The sequence below is a fragment of the Chiloscyllium punctatum genome, chromosome 11, assembly GCF_047496795.1.
Source record: "Chiloscyllium punctatum isolate Juve2018m chromosome 11, sChiPun1.3, whole genome shotgun sequence".
In the NCBI taxonomy this organism is placed as follows: Eukaryota; Metazoa; Chordata; class Chondrichthyes; order Orectolobiformes; family Hemiscylliidae; genus Chiloscyllium; species Chiloscyllium punctatum.
Window position 1 is genome coordinate 47,877,654 of NC_092749.1, and position 15,900 is coordinate 47,893,553.

Below are 15,900 nucleotides of genomic sequence, written 5' to 3' on the forward strand. Positions count from 1 at the left end.
CTGAAAGCACAGCCTCAGAGTGAAGCAGTGACCCTTTAGAACAGAGATGTGGAAGGATTTCTTCAGCCAGGGAGTGGTGAATTTGTGGAATTCATGGTTGCGGAAGGCTATGGAAGGCAAATAATTGAGTGTATTTAAGACAGAGATAGATAGGCTGTTGATTAGTAAAAGGATCAAACGATGTGGGAGAAGGCATGAGAATGGTACTGAGAAACATATCGAATGATGGAGCAGATTTGATGGGCTAGATTGCCTAATTCTGCTCCTATATCTTATGGTATTCTGACTATTAATATAATTGCTTGCACACTCAGGATTATACAGCAAACATTGTTGAATTGCAGAATGACACATAATGTTGCACAGTGTGTTGCATGTTTTGCAAGCACAGACTGGTTGAGTACAGTCAACAAATTGTTTGTTACAAATGGAAGAAGGAACATCTTGTTGGATATAGTCTGTCAGTCTTTGGAACAGATGGTCCACAAACATGGCATCACACTGGCACTGAAATTTATATACTGTTTTATTCAATTGGGTGTAATCTGATCAGGGTAGCCATTATCCAACAGTATGGCTTTGATGTGCTTTTGTTCAGTATGTCTCACTTAATTGTTTTATGAGAGGGAAGACTGTCACAATTAGTTGGGGGAGGTGATGATCTAGAGGTATTAGTAGACACAGGTAATGTTCTGGGGACCCATGTCTGAATCCCAGCAAGGCAGATAGTAGAAGTTGAATTCAATATGATGCTGGAATTAAGCATCTGATGTTAACTATTACATCTCTGGTTTATTAATGTCCTTTAGGGAAGGTAGCTGCTGTCCTTACCTGATGTGGCCTCCACACCCACAATAATGCTGTTGACACTTAATTGCCCTCTGTGCAATTAAAGAATGGCAATAAATTCTGGCCTAGCTAGCAACATCCATATTCTGTGAATGAACTTTGAAACAGGCTTCCCTCCAAGCTACCTTCCAACATCAAGACTTGAAATTTGGAACAATATCACCGTCCGATCATCGCTGCTGGGTCAAAAGGCTGAAACTCCTCCTCTAACAGCACTGTGGGTATACCTGGAGTCCAATGTTTTCAGCAAGTGAATCTTCTCATACAATGCCAGTTTCGCACAAATATTTCAGCCTGAGAGTGGGGTTCTGAAGCCCACTGGGAGATTCTTCTTTAGTGACATTCCCTAATATTAACATTTATCTTCATAGTGAGCACACACTCTTTACGAATAAGACAAGGAATAATCTTATGAAAAGGAATACAATGTGTTTTTAAACAATATTGCTTATGTTATAACACTTATTGTTATTCATTTAAAATTATAACTGCTTCAAACTATGCTTCCTAAGTCCTGTTTCTTTGTAATTCCAGACAGAGGCATAAAAATTGCCACAACTCCTCAGTGAGAGAATGAGGGCTGGCTGGAGGAAGAGTACGGTTGTTGGAACTTATTCCAAGCACCACAGCAGCTATTACTACTTCAGGTCACACAACCCCAACATTTTAGTTTGTGACCCCATTTGAGGTGCCAAGATTGCCTAAGCCCAACTTGGGAAATCTCTGGCTTAAACATACTGTAAGGAATATTGCTCCTTTTAGTCATAGAGTCATAGAGATGTACAGCATGGAAACAGGCCCTTTGGTCCAACACATCCATGCCGACCAGATATCCCAACACAATCTAGTCTCACCTGCCAGCACCCGGCCCATATCCCTCCAAACCCTTCCTCTTTATATACCCATCCAAATGCCTCTTAAATGTTGCAATTGTACCAGCCTCCATCACTTCCTCTGACAGCTCATTCCATACACGTACCACCCTCTGCATGAAAAAGATGCCTCTTAGGTCCCTTTTATATTTTTCCCCTCTCATCCTAAACCTATGCCCTCTAGTTCTGGACTCCCCGACCCCAGGGAAAAGACTTTGTCTATTCATCCTATCCATGCCCCTCATGATTTTATAAACTCTATAAGGTCACCCCTCAGCCTCTGACGCTGCAGGGAAAACAGCCCCACCCTATTCAGCCTCTCTCTATAGCTCAGGTCATTAATAATTAAAACCTGATAATATCCCTTCACCTGAAAGAAAAATGTTGAAGTTTGTATTTATTGTGAGTGCACCGAATAAGCAAAAAAATTAAGGAGTAAAGTTTAAGAACAAGCCCTGCTATATATTGGCAAGTTTTGAATGGTAATTAGGTAATGTTTTCTTGGAAAGAAAACTGTGCCATTTCACTTATCTCAGCAGTAAGACAGAGAAAATATTTATTCCATCTGTCCCAGCACACTGAAACTGGTTATCTGGAATACTCGATGCTATTTGCTTTTCTCCAAATGTAACTGTTCTTAATGAAAAACAAAACGTTGAAACACAGAGAAAACACTTTACATGAGAATGATAAGTCCTTTAAAATAATGCACGATATAAACAAGAAAAGGTAACTGGGGTGAATATTTCAATCATTTTACGTGCAGCAAACTCCTTTTTTGGGATGATAGGCCTTGTTGATGAGACTAGTATGCGGATACCAAATTACTAATGAACTAAGTGAATTGTTAGATATTTGAGGGCAGTTAAAAGTCAGTGTTATCGCTATGGATCTGGAGTCCCATGTAGATGAGAATGGATGAGGATGGCAGATTTCCTTTTGTAAAGGATACTAGTATATCAGACTCTTTTTAAAACAACTGATGATATGGTCATTAATACTGAGACTATCTTTATAATTCCTGATTTACCAATTGAATTTCTGCTCCATCAGCTATTGTGGTGGGATTAAATCCCATGTCCCAGAGCATTAGCCTTAGCCCACTGACATCTCCTGCCAGGTTTGGTGGTGATGAGGAACCTGATCCAAAGTCCTGTACTTGTTTTGTGTAATTGGGGCATTGCCTCGCCTCACCTCACCTCTTACTTATTCAGCTTCTGCATGCTACATACAGGCAAGGGGTGACATGTTCCCAGACCAGAGAGTAATCATGGACCCTGGTGCTTCTCCTGCTGCTCCCCCATTGCAATATGACACACTTTACAAACATGGCTTTGTCAGTCAATTGTGCACAACTTGATTGTTCATATTTTCTACAGCTCCACCTTTTTGACTCTATGCAATATCCAGACAGCAGTAATATCAAAAAGGTTTGAACCCCACAAGCACAACAAGGAACAATCCTCTGTACAAATGTAAAAATGTTGAACCAGCAGTGACATATTATGTTGGCACGTAACACCTGGTTTTACTTCCAAGTTTTAAAAATGGCAAAACCTTCCAGTAAATTAGTACCATCAAATTTGTTATTTTTATCCACACAAGCAGGCTTTGTTAACAGAAATATTGCATCTTGCATTGAGAGATAAATATTTTCTCAGTTTAAGTTGAAGCAAGCCGTATTTATATCTGCCCAATGGGGAAAATATAACAGAAAAACAAAATACTGTCAATGCTGGAAATTTTAAGGAAAATTACTGGAAATATTCAGCAGGCCAGGCAGGATGATGAGAGAGAGAGAAAGGGAGAAATAAGACTTCAGGTTCATGATCTGCACTAATTCAAATGGAAGGGCAGTGAACTCAGTGTCTCTCTGCACAGATGTTGCCAGATGTGCTCAGCATTTCCAACACTTCCCACCTCTATTAGATTTTTGCCAGCCTTGCAAAAAAAAATCAATCAGGCGCCTTGTGAGTCTTGCATTTCCCTTCAGCAAAAAAACCCAGCAGCTGTTGCCTGTGATTGGGCTTGGCACAACATTAAACATGAACTTCAAAAAAAAGTCCCAGGTAGGCAAAACAAAAACCACATACAACTTGCTGAGGCAAAATCATTCATTGTCAAATGAATAATTAATAAAAATGATTGTTAAAATGCAAGTCAGGATATCTAACCAATAAAACTTCTTGGCTTTATCACTCAAGAAGCAAGGTAGAGGTATACAGACCAGCCCCAAGATGTGGTCAACAGGGGGAGGGAACTGCACAAGATATGGAGTTGAGTTTCACTAACACAGACCCTGCACTCACCTCTAGTACCTCAGCCTTTAAACTAGTCTTGATGGAATACATTTGAAGATGGGATTCAGATGTAAGTTGCCTTTCAGCCTGGGTTTCTCTCCTTTCCTTGTTTGGTGCATGTGTGGATAAGTTTTTGGGAAGGGAAAAAGAGTGCATACCCCCAAACCAAGCAGATGTGTGTGCCCAAATCACAACCACTCTCCAGATTCTCTCTCATTTACTCTCTCACTCTCCTGCTACTCTCATTCACTCAGTGTCTCTCACATCCACTTACTTATTTAGTCTTTCTTATTCACACTCACCTGCTTTCCCACACTCACTCACTAATGGTCACATTCACTCCCTTGCTCATACCCAGTTATTTCCAAGTTTTCTCTCTTTCACATCTGCTGACTGCCTCGCTAACCCTCATCATCGAGAGAAGACTGAGATCGGGAGGAAACGTATGAATATCAACCTTTAGAAGAATACTCAGAACCAGACACATAGGAGGAAGTTTTGGAGGAGGAAGTAGACAAGGATCGTGTCGTAAAATCTCCAAACCCTGCACCTTCATATTCTGACTGGAGATTTGAGAATATGGAACAAGTAAGAATCTGTCCCCATTATTGGAATTTCACATATTATTGATAAAGCCTCAGCCTACAGTCCTCACCATAAACAAAGCCAGAAATATAGGTTCCCGTAATATGTCAGAGGGAGGACCTCAGGTCAGGGAGATCATTCAGGAAGCTGAAATGCCGGGGTTTAGGGTAGCCATGTCATATATAGCATCACGAGATAGGGAGGCGGTTTAGTTGAAAAGCTGGCCCCAGGGGTGGGTTGGTGGCAGGTCAGGGTCCTTGCCGGGTGATGAAGGATCCATCAGCCATGATTCCACACATGCTGAGTGAGAGGGAGGGAGGTCTGACGCTGAGAAGGTGTCCTGGGTTTTAGGATGATCATGGAGGTGAAGTTGTCATCATCAGCCAATAGCATCATGTGTGAGCAGGTAAGTGGTCAGGATATTAGATCCACATGGTTTGATCCAGGTAACACAGGACCATACACCACCGTTAAGCGAGATGGCCGAGAAGGACCTTCAGGTGAGAGGTGTGAGACACCAGCAACTTTATTTTTATTCATTGAACTTGTCCTCAGTAGCCTGCACTTCCAAACAGGTCCACTTGTCCAACATATGGTCCACAACATGAGTCACACATCGTTGGAAAAAAGGAAGCAGTTCACTGACTGGGGAATCTGATGCATCCCATTGGCTCAATGATAGCTGTTCGTTAGACCCCAGCAATCATTGGCCAATTAGCCTGACAATTGGCATGGTTCACATGCCAGATTAGCTGCTTTGCACACCAACCACCCAGTTTGACAAGCTGCATGGCCAATGAGCCCAAGCCTTTTAGACACACAGGCCCAGAGATTCTTACAGTCTGCAGGCTGCCCTCAGTCCCCAAACTACTTTTAGTACCTTAGGTCATGTCATTTGACCTGTCACTTGTAGGTGTGCAAAACCAGGCTGAAGTGACACACTCTCAATCTCTCCATCCTTATGGTGGGAAAGATGTCTGACTACTGCACTGTACTTTTTCTGCTTGGCACTATTAAAAGTATTACTAATTCTGCAGAGAACTGCATATGTGTTTTACCATGCTGCACCCATTAATAAATAAGTTCTACACTCAGCACATCAGTTTTCCTTCATATTTTGTCAAAGCTTGTCTAAAACATCCTTATCAAAAATGGACAAGTATCAAATTATGAAAGAGGTTCTAAAGACTGCAGTTTGGAAGAGATGGCACTCTGAATAGTGGGTTTAAGAGACTGGAAAGGACATGGTAGGAAAGAAGCAATGAAGGTGGAAGCATGACTATTCTCGACAACTCAATATAAACATCAAAACCTGTATATTGCTGTGAAGTAGCAGCAATCCGGAATCAGAGGGATAGTGGTGAGTGTCTTTCTTTCCTCCTTTAAATTTATAAAAAGGAAATATCATTGCAGGGAAGTATAAAGAACAGGGAGTCTCAAGTAAATAATTGACAAAGTTAAATCAAATATGATAGTGATGGCAGGGTGCGTGTTGTGTTGCTGCTGCAACATGTGGAAGCTGTTGGACACCAATGTGATCCAGAGCAGACACATCTGGAGTAAACGTTTGCAGCTCGGAGAACTTTGGACCTGCGTGGAGGAGCTGGAGCCTGAGCTACAGACATTGCACCATATCAGAGAAGGGGAACATTACCTGAACACTTTGCTCCAGAGAACAGTCACACCTTTCAGAACAGGTAAAGTTCGCCTGTGACCAGAAACTGGAAGGTGCGACTGACGCTAAGGCAGGTATGGGGATCCAGAAGGTTAAAATTCAGGAGCCTCGACCTCTGCAATTGTCCAGCAGTTACAAGATTCTTGCATGTTGAGCAGGTGAAAGTGAAGATTGCAGGAAGGGTGAGCAAACAGATTTCAGCATCCTGATAATGGGAATCATTCAAGTGGCGGGAAGAAATAGTAATGCAGTTATGGTAGGGTACAGTATAATTTGGTTAATAGGTACAGTTTTCTGCAGCCATGAGCAGGGGTACTGAAAGCTATGCTGCCTATCTGGGTTAAGGACAGCTTCTCAGGTTGGACAGAAACTTGGACTGGGAGGAGAAGGATCCAGGTGTCATTGTCCACGTTGGTGGACAGCATCAGTAGGATTGTTTTAGGCTGCTTATCAAAGGAAACATATGCTGGCATTTGGCTGATACTGGGGAGGTGGGGGGTAAAGAGGAATTATTTTAAACTTGATGGGCTGAAAGGCACTTTCTTTGCTGTAGCCTTGTGTGCCTCTATGAGAGATTGAATAGATTCATGTACTTGTTGGAACATAGAAGAATGATTGAAACATACATGATTCTTAGGGAACTTGATAGGTTAGATATGGAAAGGTTGTCTCCTCTTGTAGCAGATTATAGGAGCAGACAGCATAATCTCAGAATAAGGGATCATGCATAAACAGAGAGATAAGGAGGAATGTCTTGTCTCAGAGGTGATGAATCTGCAGGATATATTACCACAAAGGACTGTTGAGGCTAGGTCATTAAGCATATTCAAGGCTGAGACAGACAGATTTTTAATTGGTAAAGGAATAAGTGTTATTGGGAAAAGGACAGTAAAATGGAGTTGACTGCAATCAGATCAGCCATGATCCCATTACATGGTGGAGCAGACTCAATGGGCTGAATGGCCTACTTCTGCTTCCATGTCTTATATTTTTATGGTTTCACAATGTCAAGGCAGCATCTAACATCAGTTAATTTACCAACCTCCTCCAAGTTTTTCAGTTTAAAGAACTCTGCATTCTTGAATATTTTCCAGATCAATAAATTTCACAGTGAATGTAATTGGATGATTCTAGAGATATGTCTACCAATTCTCCTATGTTGTTACATGTTGTCAGTGATATAAAACAAATTAAAGACATTCTTCAATAGATATTACTATCTGGCTGGAGATAACTTATTCCAAATCTTCTCCTCACTGACAAAACTTGAAAATATCAGAATAATGTTCCATAAACTACTTTGTGACAGTAACATGTGATAAATTAGCAAATGATTAAAAATTTTCCTGAATAGAAAACTTTTTAGTTGCAGTCACTGGCCTTCCTAAATTAACTTGGTTAAATAAGTATATTTTGAAATGACTCCTGTGGAACTATATTAAAACATGTAAAAAATGAACTTCCAGCAGTCACTTCTCTTCGGCAAGCCTTCAGTTGAGCTGCACTAGTGAATAAAACCCATAAATGCAGACTATAAAATGCAGCCAGCAATACCCAACTTATGTATTATACTGTACATGGCTGAAAGTCATAACGGCCCAACAGGAAAGAGCACTGAATACACACGTTTCCACACATGCCTAGAGCTCCACTCCCTGGTACTTTTTTTGTTAGGAGAGTGAGCTTAAGTGTCCACTTGCTCTTGATGTTAGAAAGATTCAATACTAAGATGATAAAGTGCTCAGAAGTTGCAACAGACCACTTGAACATGGATGAAATACAAACAAAATTGTGCATCTTCAGTTCAAATTCCTCAGAGAAAAAGACAGTTAGGACAGTTCCAAATTTCCAGTCACAGAAAAGATTCAATCTAAATTTCATTCACTGAATTATTTCAGATGGTTGTTTAACTATGTTGCAATATCACCAGTTGTTGTTTATAGGGATTTCATGGGCATGGGGTTGAGGGGGGGCGGCAAGTGAAACAAACATTTTTATATATAGTTTCCATGCTCTAAATGCATTTTTGTCATTAAAATGAGGTTTAGAATATCACCTGTTTTGGGGTATTTTATAAAATATATAAACCCTAAGATAGTTGCATATTTTTGAAAACAGGCAGCAGCAATCAGAAATACCATCTGTAATCAAGTTTTCTGCCTAAGGCAACCACTGCAACATAATCAAATCATTCAATAAAATGGCACTCATAGATTGGATCTAAGCCTGCTTCCACAAGCCAGCAAATGTTTTCATTGCTGCTGTCAACTGTGTGATACTGTGCTTTTTAACAAAAAAAAATTGGACAAGAATGCCATACAGCATTGCAAACTTGCATAGGAAACTTGAAGACTACATATGCTTGTAAATGCAACCCTTGTTTAATTGGTGTTTTTCAAAGTATATTTTAATTATGATCTATTTGTAGTGACTAATTTAATGAATAGCTGTTTTTATTCTGTGGGATTCCAAAACTTCTCTTTACTCAGCGAGTTGTGAGTTCATGGAATGCCCTGCCAGTAGCAGTGGTGGACTCACCCTCTTTATGGGCATTTAAACGGGCATTGGATAGGCATATGGAGGATAGTGGGCTAGTGTAGGTTAGGTGGGCTTGGATCGGTGCAACATTGAGGGCCAAAGGGCCTGTACTGTGCTGTATTTTTCTATGTTTTTCTATGTTCTTATCTGTATGTTTTGAAATTTCAATCCAGCACTTTCTTTGTCTATAATTTGGATGATAAGTTTGCAAAGATTGAAGTCATTCTTTGTTTAGATTCCATGAGATTCTGGGAATCTTACCAGAGTTTTAGGATATTTTATAAATCCTTCTGTGAAAATCATAATCCAGTGGTATTTTAGGAATTTATACTCGTGTTACAGAAATGATATTCTAAATAAGAAGAAACTTTTTTTTTAAATCTGAGAAATTATTTAGCATTGTTTGTCTAGGAAGTACAAATATATGATAAGTTATCAGATTGCAAAGCAGCACCTATAAAACAGTGAATATTCTCTATCATGTGTAGAGTACACCAGCAGCTAGAAGCTGCTGGTCACAACTGTTGTCTAAAATGTTAAAAATTTCTCCAGAGCCAAATAATAATGAAGAAAAAAAAGTGAGGAAAATGAGTTGGAAGAAGGTTCACAGGATGGAATGATGGCTTGGAATTTCCTGGAAAGTTTCAGTGAAATTATATTGCAAAATTGGAAGTGTGCCAGATTTTTCCAAGAAAATTTGTGCATAGCTGATTAGCACCAGTTTACCGCTGATACATCACAATGTGCAAATTGCCTCAATTACTTACAACACTTCTGAAATAAAGCTGCCAAAACTCTCTGCTGCTTATTTACATAGCTCCATCCCATGCAAATCACCAAGCTCCACACAGAAAATATATCAGTGCAGAAGGACACCATTCGGCCCACTGTGTCCATACTCTTTGCTCTCTGTGCAACAGACCAGTCAGGCCCATTACTCAGTTCTACTGATGCAGCTTATTGCATTTAAATGCCTATCCAATGTCCTTCTGAAATAACTTATCTTCCAATGCCATTGTAAGCAAACAAATCATTGTCATTATTACTTGCTACATTAAAAACATTTCTTTATCATGTACCCCTTGCACCACTCGCCCAAAACCTTAAGTCTGTGTCTGTTGGCCTGCCTACCATCTGCTAATGTAAACAGCTTTTCTTTGTCCACTTCATCTAAATTAGTTATAATCATTTATTCCTTAATCAGATTGCACCTCAATCTCCTTCACTTCAATTCCTGTTTCGCCCAGCTAAACGCGTACCTAAAATTCCTCATCTCAGGTATCACTCTATTAAATCTACTTTGGATCCTCTATCCCTCACATTTCCTGGACTTATGCAATAAAATGAAATGCCCTGGAGTAGAATGAATGGCAAGTATTTAGGAATCTAATATTGACATAAATGGGAGTTCTGGAGCTTGACCAGGATTTTCCCCATAATTTGAAACAATACACTTGCTGAGAGGTAGGTGTATTATACCTAACCAAAGTGTTGTTCTCCGTACATCTGAAATACTTTAACAGTCCCCGCACTTAGAAAGGTTAAAACTGTTGAAAACATCCTCCCACTCTGCATAATACTGGGAACCATGAAGCAGCAGGTGGAGGCAAAAGGCTCCAAAAAAAGGTGAAATGGCAGAAGATAACACTTTGTTATTTCACCTGTTGATGGTGCTGCATTTGCACTTGTTTTATGCTGATTCTAACAGTATGCCATACACACCAGGGCTCCACAATTTGGATCTACATTCTACAGCATGGCGAGTGCAGAAACCAGCAGGGGTTTTGATGTGGGTTAAATTCAATCTAGGAAATGCCAGCATAAAAGAGTTATTTCTGAAAAGTGAACCAGTTGATTGTGTACTTCCTTAGGAAGTGGTGAAGTTACAGGTTTTGAACAAATACAGTATTGAAAAAAAATCATTTCCTAAGGAATCCTGACTTGACTTTCACCGGTGCCAGCTGCCTTAAAGTGGTTACAAATAAAAGGCAGCAGGTGAAGGGACTCTGGAAAGGAACGCCTGAAAGGTGGACTTTTAACATCGTGTAGTCTTTTAAAAGGAAGATGTGTCTAAATGCCTATTCGACAATCAGTTCTTCCAGTCCCCTTCACTACCGCGTGAACTGATGCAAGAAAACAGGAGGCGGTGTCAAGTAGCTGATGTCTAACACATTTTATGACGGTGCCCATTGGAGGCGAGAAGTATACACGTAGAAAAAAACAAAATTGCAAAGTCCGTGGCTCATGAAGCTTGGAACTCTGCCGGCCCAGGCTATCGTTGGGCTTTCAGTGAGTAACCACTCAGCTCGCCGCCCTAAGGGGGTAGAAGCTGAAGTCTATGTTCTGAGTTTCTCATAGTGGAGCATGTGTATATCCCATGCGCGGTGAGCACTAACCCCCACCCCCACCCCGATTGTTTTGAAAGTCCTGCACCTTCATTCCGTGAACTGAAAGCACTGGATCACTTTCTGCCTGTTCACCGGAGCCAGGCGCACAGAGCAGAGAGCACTGAGGCTCACACTGGGAGACTGCTGTTCCCTGCAAAAAAACATCCTCAGTCCTGGGGCAGTGCAAGTTCTGCACCACCGCCCAGGCAGCAGATTGGAGATTGGAACAAGTCATTTGCACTCTGGAGTTTTGAACCTGGAACACACAGCATGCAAAATCGGAGCAAGAAGTTACAAGTTTAGCACCATGTGCGCCAAATTCTGAGGAATTATAGGGAAACCTTGTATTTACATAGCGCTTTGGAGGACATCCCCTTCCCATTACGCTTTACAGATAAGAAAGCGACTTCTGTCTGCAGCACGAGTTTGCATTTGAACTTACTTTCACTCTCAATCAGATTTACCCCCCCCCATAAAAATGAGTTTGAAAATATTTATAAGGAGAGAAACATGTCCATAAACGTGAATTGAAGTGAAAGAAGCTCACGGGCTCCGAAAGGTTTGAGATTGCTTTCGGGGCGACTCGAAGTATATCACAATGTCAGTGTCTGGCCTCGATTTCTCGTTTATTATCCCAAGCGCCTTTCCCCTTCCAAGGCTGCACTCATATTCGGACCCAACAACTATTTAGGGCCAGTCTCCTTCACCAAGGTAGCCAAAGCAGAAACACCACTGAGTCAAACCACACTCCTTCCTCGTTGTTTAGAAATATCGAGGAAGGTGCCCTCCAATAAACAGCAAGAAGATGTAAATTCACCAGCCAATCGAGACATGATTCAGGGCATTAAAGGCAACTTTTTTTTGAGTTTTTAAAGAGGGAAACGAATGTCTAAGCTGTTCTGATACCATCGTTATTATCTCACCACTATCCCTTTGACCCAATGCTGGGGCGGAATGGTGTTGGCGTTCAGCCCAAGCTGAGATTCTGACAGTATTTCTCTAACGGCCAAGGATATCACTGTATGTGAAACTGTACCCTGAGGATTGTGAGGCAGACCACTTCCGTCCTTTAACCGGGTGCAAAATGATTGGACGTGCACGTGTTCCGGACAGAAATAGCCATCCCACTTCATTGGTTGGGGGGGGGTAAACTCTGTTGTGAAGAGCTGTGGTCTGAACTGATAAAAGCCTGGCCTAATAATTGTTGACATTGACCATGGTTACAATACTGAACCGTGGGAATACCTCAAATTTCGAGTTGTCCAAACTATGATATTGCGTTGTTAATAGGATAGATCATCAGCTATTTAACACTGAATGGGAACTTTTTCAGGAACAAAAACAAGCATACCACAGTCTGCAACAATTCTACGGATTGGTTTCTGGTGCGGACCTCCTTGAAAAATCTCCTTTGACAATTTAGGGATGTGGAACAGATTTTTATAGATTTTCTACGTACGTTCTTCACACAATCCTTCCGTTAAATTAACCACAGGAGAGCAGCAACATTATTTCCAAGCCAAAAAATGTAATTTTAGTTAATTTAAAAATAAAAGGTTGTCTTTTTTTTTAAAAAAAGCGTGGATTTCCACATTCTGTATCAGAAATGGACAAGTGCTGGGCAAGTTGACTGCGAAATTCTCTCAAGTAAGCACTTGAAAAGTTGCAGAGGGTCGTTCAGCACTGAATGGGTTAAATGGTAGCTGGCGATCAGATTGTGTATCCCTGAGCCTGCCTGCCGTGTTTATTTACACAGCACCTGTCTTGAAATTTCACCATTTCCACTGAAGACAGCAGCTTGGAGATTGTCTGATTAATATTTTTAGATAGGATTTCCGCGGGGCATCAGCCCAACCCGGTTCGTGGTCAGGCGACCGTGCATACTGCCCACAATCCAATTTACCGCTACAGGAAAATAAACAACTCAAGAGAGAGAAAAAAAACTGTCCAGTCAACGCAGTGTGCCCTGTTCAAACTGTGGTGTTCAAATAGGCGAATACTTCACATTCCTCATGTGTGTATATCTAACATATTACATAATGATAGCACGAAAGCAAACTGCCAACTGAACGCTTTTGTAAATTCGGTTGTACATGCAAAAACGTTTAAGTCTTAAAGAGGAATGACATCCCTTTTTGTCGACACAGGTTTGGCATTCCAACTATCAGTGTCTTAAATAAAGCATTGCCAATCATAAATCTTGAGCCAAACTGGGGCGTTTTTGAAATAAGCAGATTTATATAAATACATTAATCCCCGTAGGCTGACAAAAAGGGATACAAACTCTTTTAAGTTGCTGCTTTTGCTTACTTTCAGGGTAGCTAAATGGGTTCATGTCAATCTTGTAAACTTCTTTCGCGTAATATTCCTCTTCGCTCCTCTCCCGTTCACAAGTCGCTGCCCTCTCGTTCGCTTTCTCAAGAAGCAAATCCCTGGTGCTGTTGTAAATCGCGATCACCTCGTTGGAGACCTCCTCCGGCTCCGGGTAATGTTCCGGGGGGTTGGTGAGTTTCAGTTTGCTGAGGATTTGCCCACGGATCGCCTCGATCCGCTTCTTCATGAACTGCTCCATGTCGAGGGTGTTGCAGGTCGATAAGCAAGCGGCGATCATTGCAAAATCCAGCGTGAGAAAAACCGTGAAAATGGAGTAGTGCATTTTCAAAGCTGTGCAGTTGGAAAGTTGAAGAGAGAGCAAGAGAGAGAGAGAGAGAGAGTGGGTGGTAAGGGCCAGGGAAACAAGAGAGTCAGCTGCAGCTTGTGACCGTCACGCGAAAAGAATCAACAAGTTAAATATTTACAATAAAAGAAAAAAACATAAAGAGGAAAGGCACTTTTTGTTGCTATTGTTTAACCTTGATTCTCAAGTCCTGTGCAGTTCAGTGACTCGCTTTTGGGTGCAGCTGCAGTCCAAGCGCTAAAAACTGCTTCTGCCGAGGCTCAGCACACCTTCACTTCATCGCAGTCCCGAGGAATTCTTTCAACTTCTCTCTCTCTCTCTCTGTGTCAGTCTCTGCTTTCTCCAGTTTTGAAAAAGTCAATAAAACAGCAGCTTTATTTTTCTCGGTTGAATTCTCCTGCGGTCCAGGGTGAAGTTAAAGGGGGAAGAGAATCTTACACACGAGGGGGAGGGGGTGAGAATAATTAATTTGTCAAAAAAAAACTGAGCTCAATTTCTTTTAAAAAAAAGACTGGCAAGAAGTGGAAAAAATTGATGTATATGAGAAAGAATCTTGTCCTTGGCAAACCGTTATTTTTGCTGCTCCATCCTCTAGTCTGACAGCCCAAGCGGGGAGTGAGTGAGTGAATGAGTGAGTGAGTGAGTGAGTGAGAGAGAGAAGCACAGTCTGTACAGTGTGCGTGTCAGTGAGCGACTTGCCAGCAGATAACATCAGGCTGCACAGGGAGACCTTTATAATGTCTCACTTTACCACGTGTTGCCTCCATGGAGTGACGTGGGGCTCCGGCCGATGGAAGATTTTCCTGATTTTGGTTCGCGGGGCTTCCTAGCGCTCCGTCTCCCCCCCTCCCCACACCCCCCTCCCCCACACACACACAAACTCACTCAACACCCCACTCCGTTCCTGGCCATCGGAGTCACACTTGGATTGTCCAAAGCCAGCTTTCCTGGGGAGAGAGAGAGAGAGAGCGAGAAAGAGACTAATCCACCGAAGCCAGTGTTGAATGACTCGGCTAAAGCACACTGTAGTTACATTGTACATTAAATTAAATTATCTATAGAGTTAATGTCGACTGTCCTTCCGGGGGATTTGATTTGATACAATTCCATCCCCTTCTCCTCCTTCCCGGTCATTCATAGATCGGAATATTTTTCTGTGAGGTAAGATTGCACAGTTGTTTAACCCTCCACACTAAACGCGACAGCCACATATTGGGGGAAGGGTATGTGTGTGTTGTTACTGACACGTTTGTCTAAAAGCTTGTCCCTCTGTAGCATCGATACATGTTTGTACCCTTCCCGATCCTCCACCGTGTTGCCACTTTGGAAAACCCGACCAGCGATTTTCATTTTGCAGGAACAATGGATTGTCAGAAATTACACAGGAGATGGGGATTGGGGGTTAAAGAAAGCAGTTCGTGCTTATCACCTTAAACATGCGTGCTGTTAAGAGTCCGTGCTGACCCCGAACCCGGTCTGATTTTTCAGTAGCCTCAAGCGCCATCACTCAGGAAAATACGCGCCCTTTTTTTTGTTGTGAGTTTCCAAAGCACGGGCACGGGATCAGAGAGATTTCCACACAAACCCACTGAAGATGAACTTCTGCTTCAAGCCAAGTGAGTCATGCTGAGAGATGAAGACTGTCAGGAAGACCTGGCTCTTCTCTCACCATCCTGTAACTTTTCCATTCAGGGACATATTACACACTCCAAGTGTTATTGTGTGGAGTTATGCACAATTCTTGCAGATACTTCATAAGCATTTTAACATTAAAAGGAACAGGCAACCCAATTGCTCTGTTGTCTCATTCCAAACTTATTCGACTTCTTGTAACTAATATTTGCTCTAAAAACTAAAACAAAGCACAAACTCGCCTCGGAAAACACGGGACTTGGCGAAGCAATGATCAAAATTAAAGGAAGAGAAGTGGCACTAGGGCCCAGGGGACGCCACTTTCTCTGTCTTTCTTCGGAATAGCTTCATGACAGGCAATTGTAGCCACTTGAGAAACAGTCTA

General features: G+C 41.6%; 1 protein-coding gene across 2 annotated transcripts in view; it reads right to left on the minus strand.

Moving 5' to 3' along the window:
- tgfb2 (transforming growth factor, beta 2) overlaps positions 1-14,598 on the minus strand; it is a 96,347-nt gene extending 81,749 nt beyond the window's left edge. The window contains exons 1-2 of one of the 2 annotated variants that reach the window (XM_072580762.1): positions 14,059-14,598; positions 13,517-13,870 (exon numbers count right to left, since the gene is read on the minus strand). In XM_072580762.1, coding sequence (XP_072436863.1) covers positions 13,517-13,862 — 346 coding nt within the window. In that variant the 5' untranslated portion in view covers positions 13,863-13,870; positions 14,059-14,598. Of the gene's footprint in view, positions 1-13,516 lie in introns of both variants that reach the window. The other variant, XM_072580761.1, reaches the window with a different exon arrangement.
- Between the last annotated feature and the right edge of the window lie 1,302 nt (positions 14,599-15,900).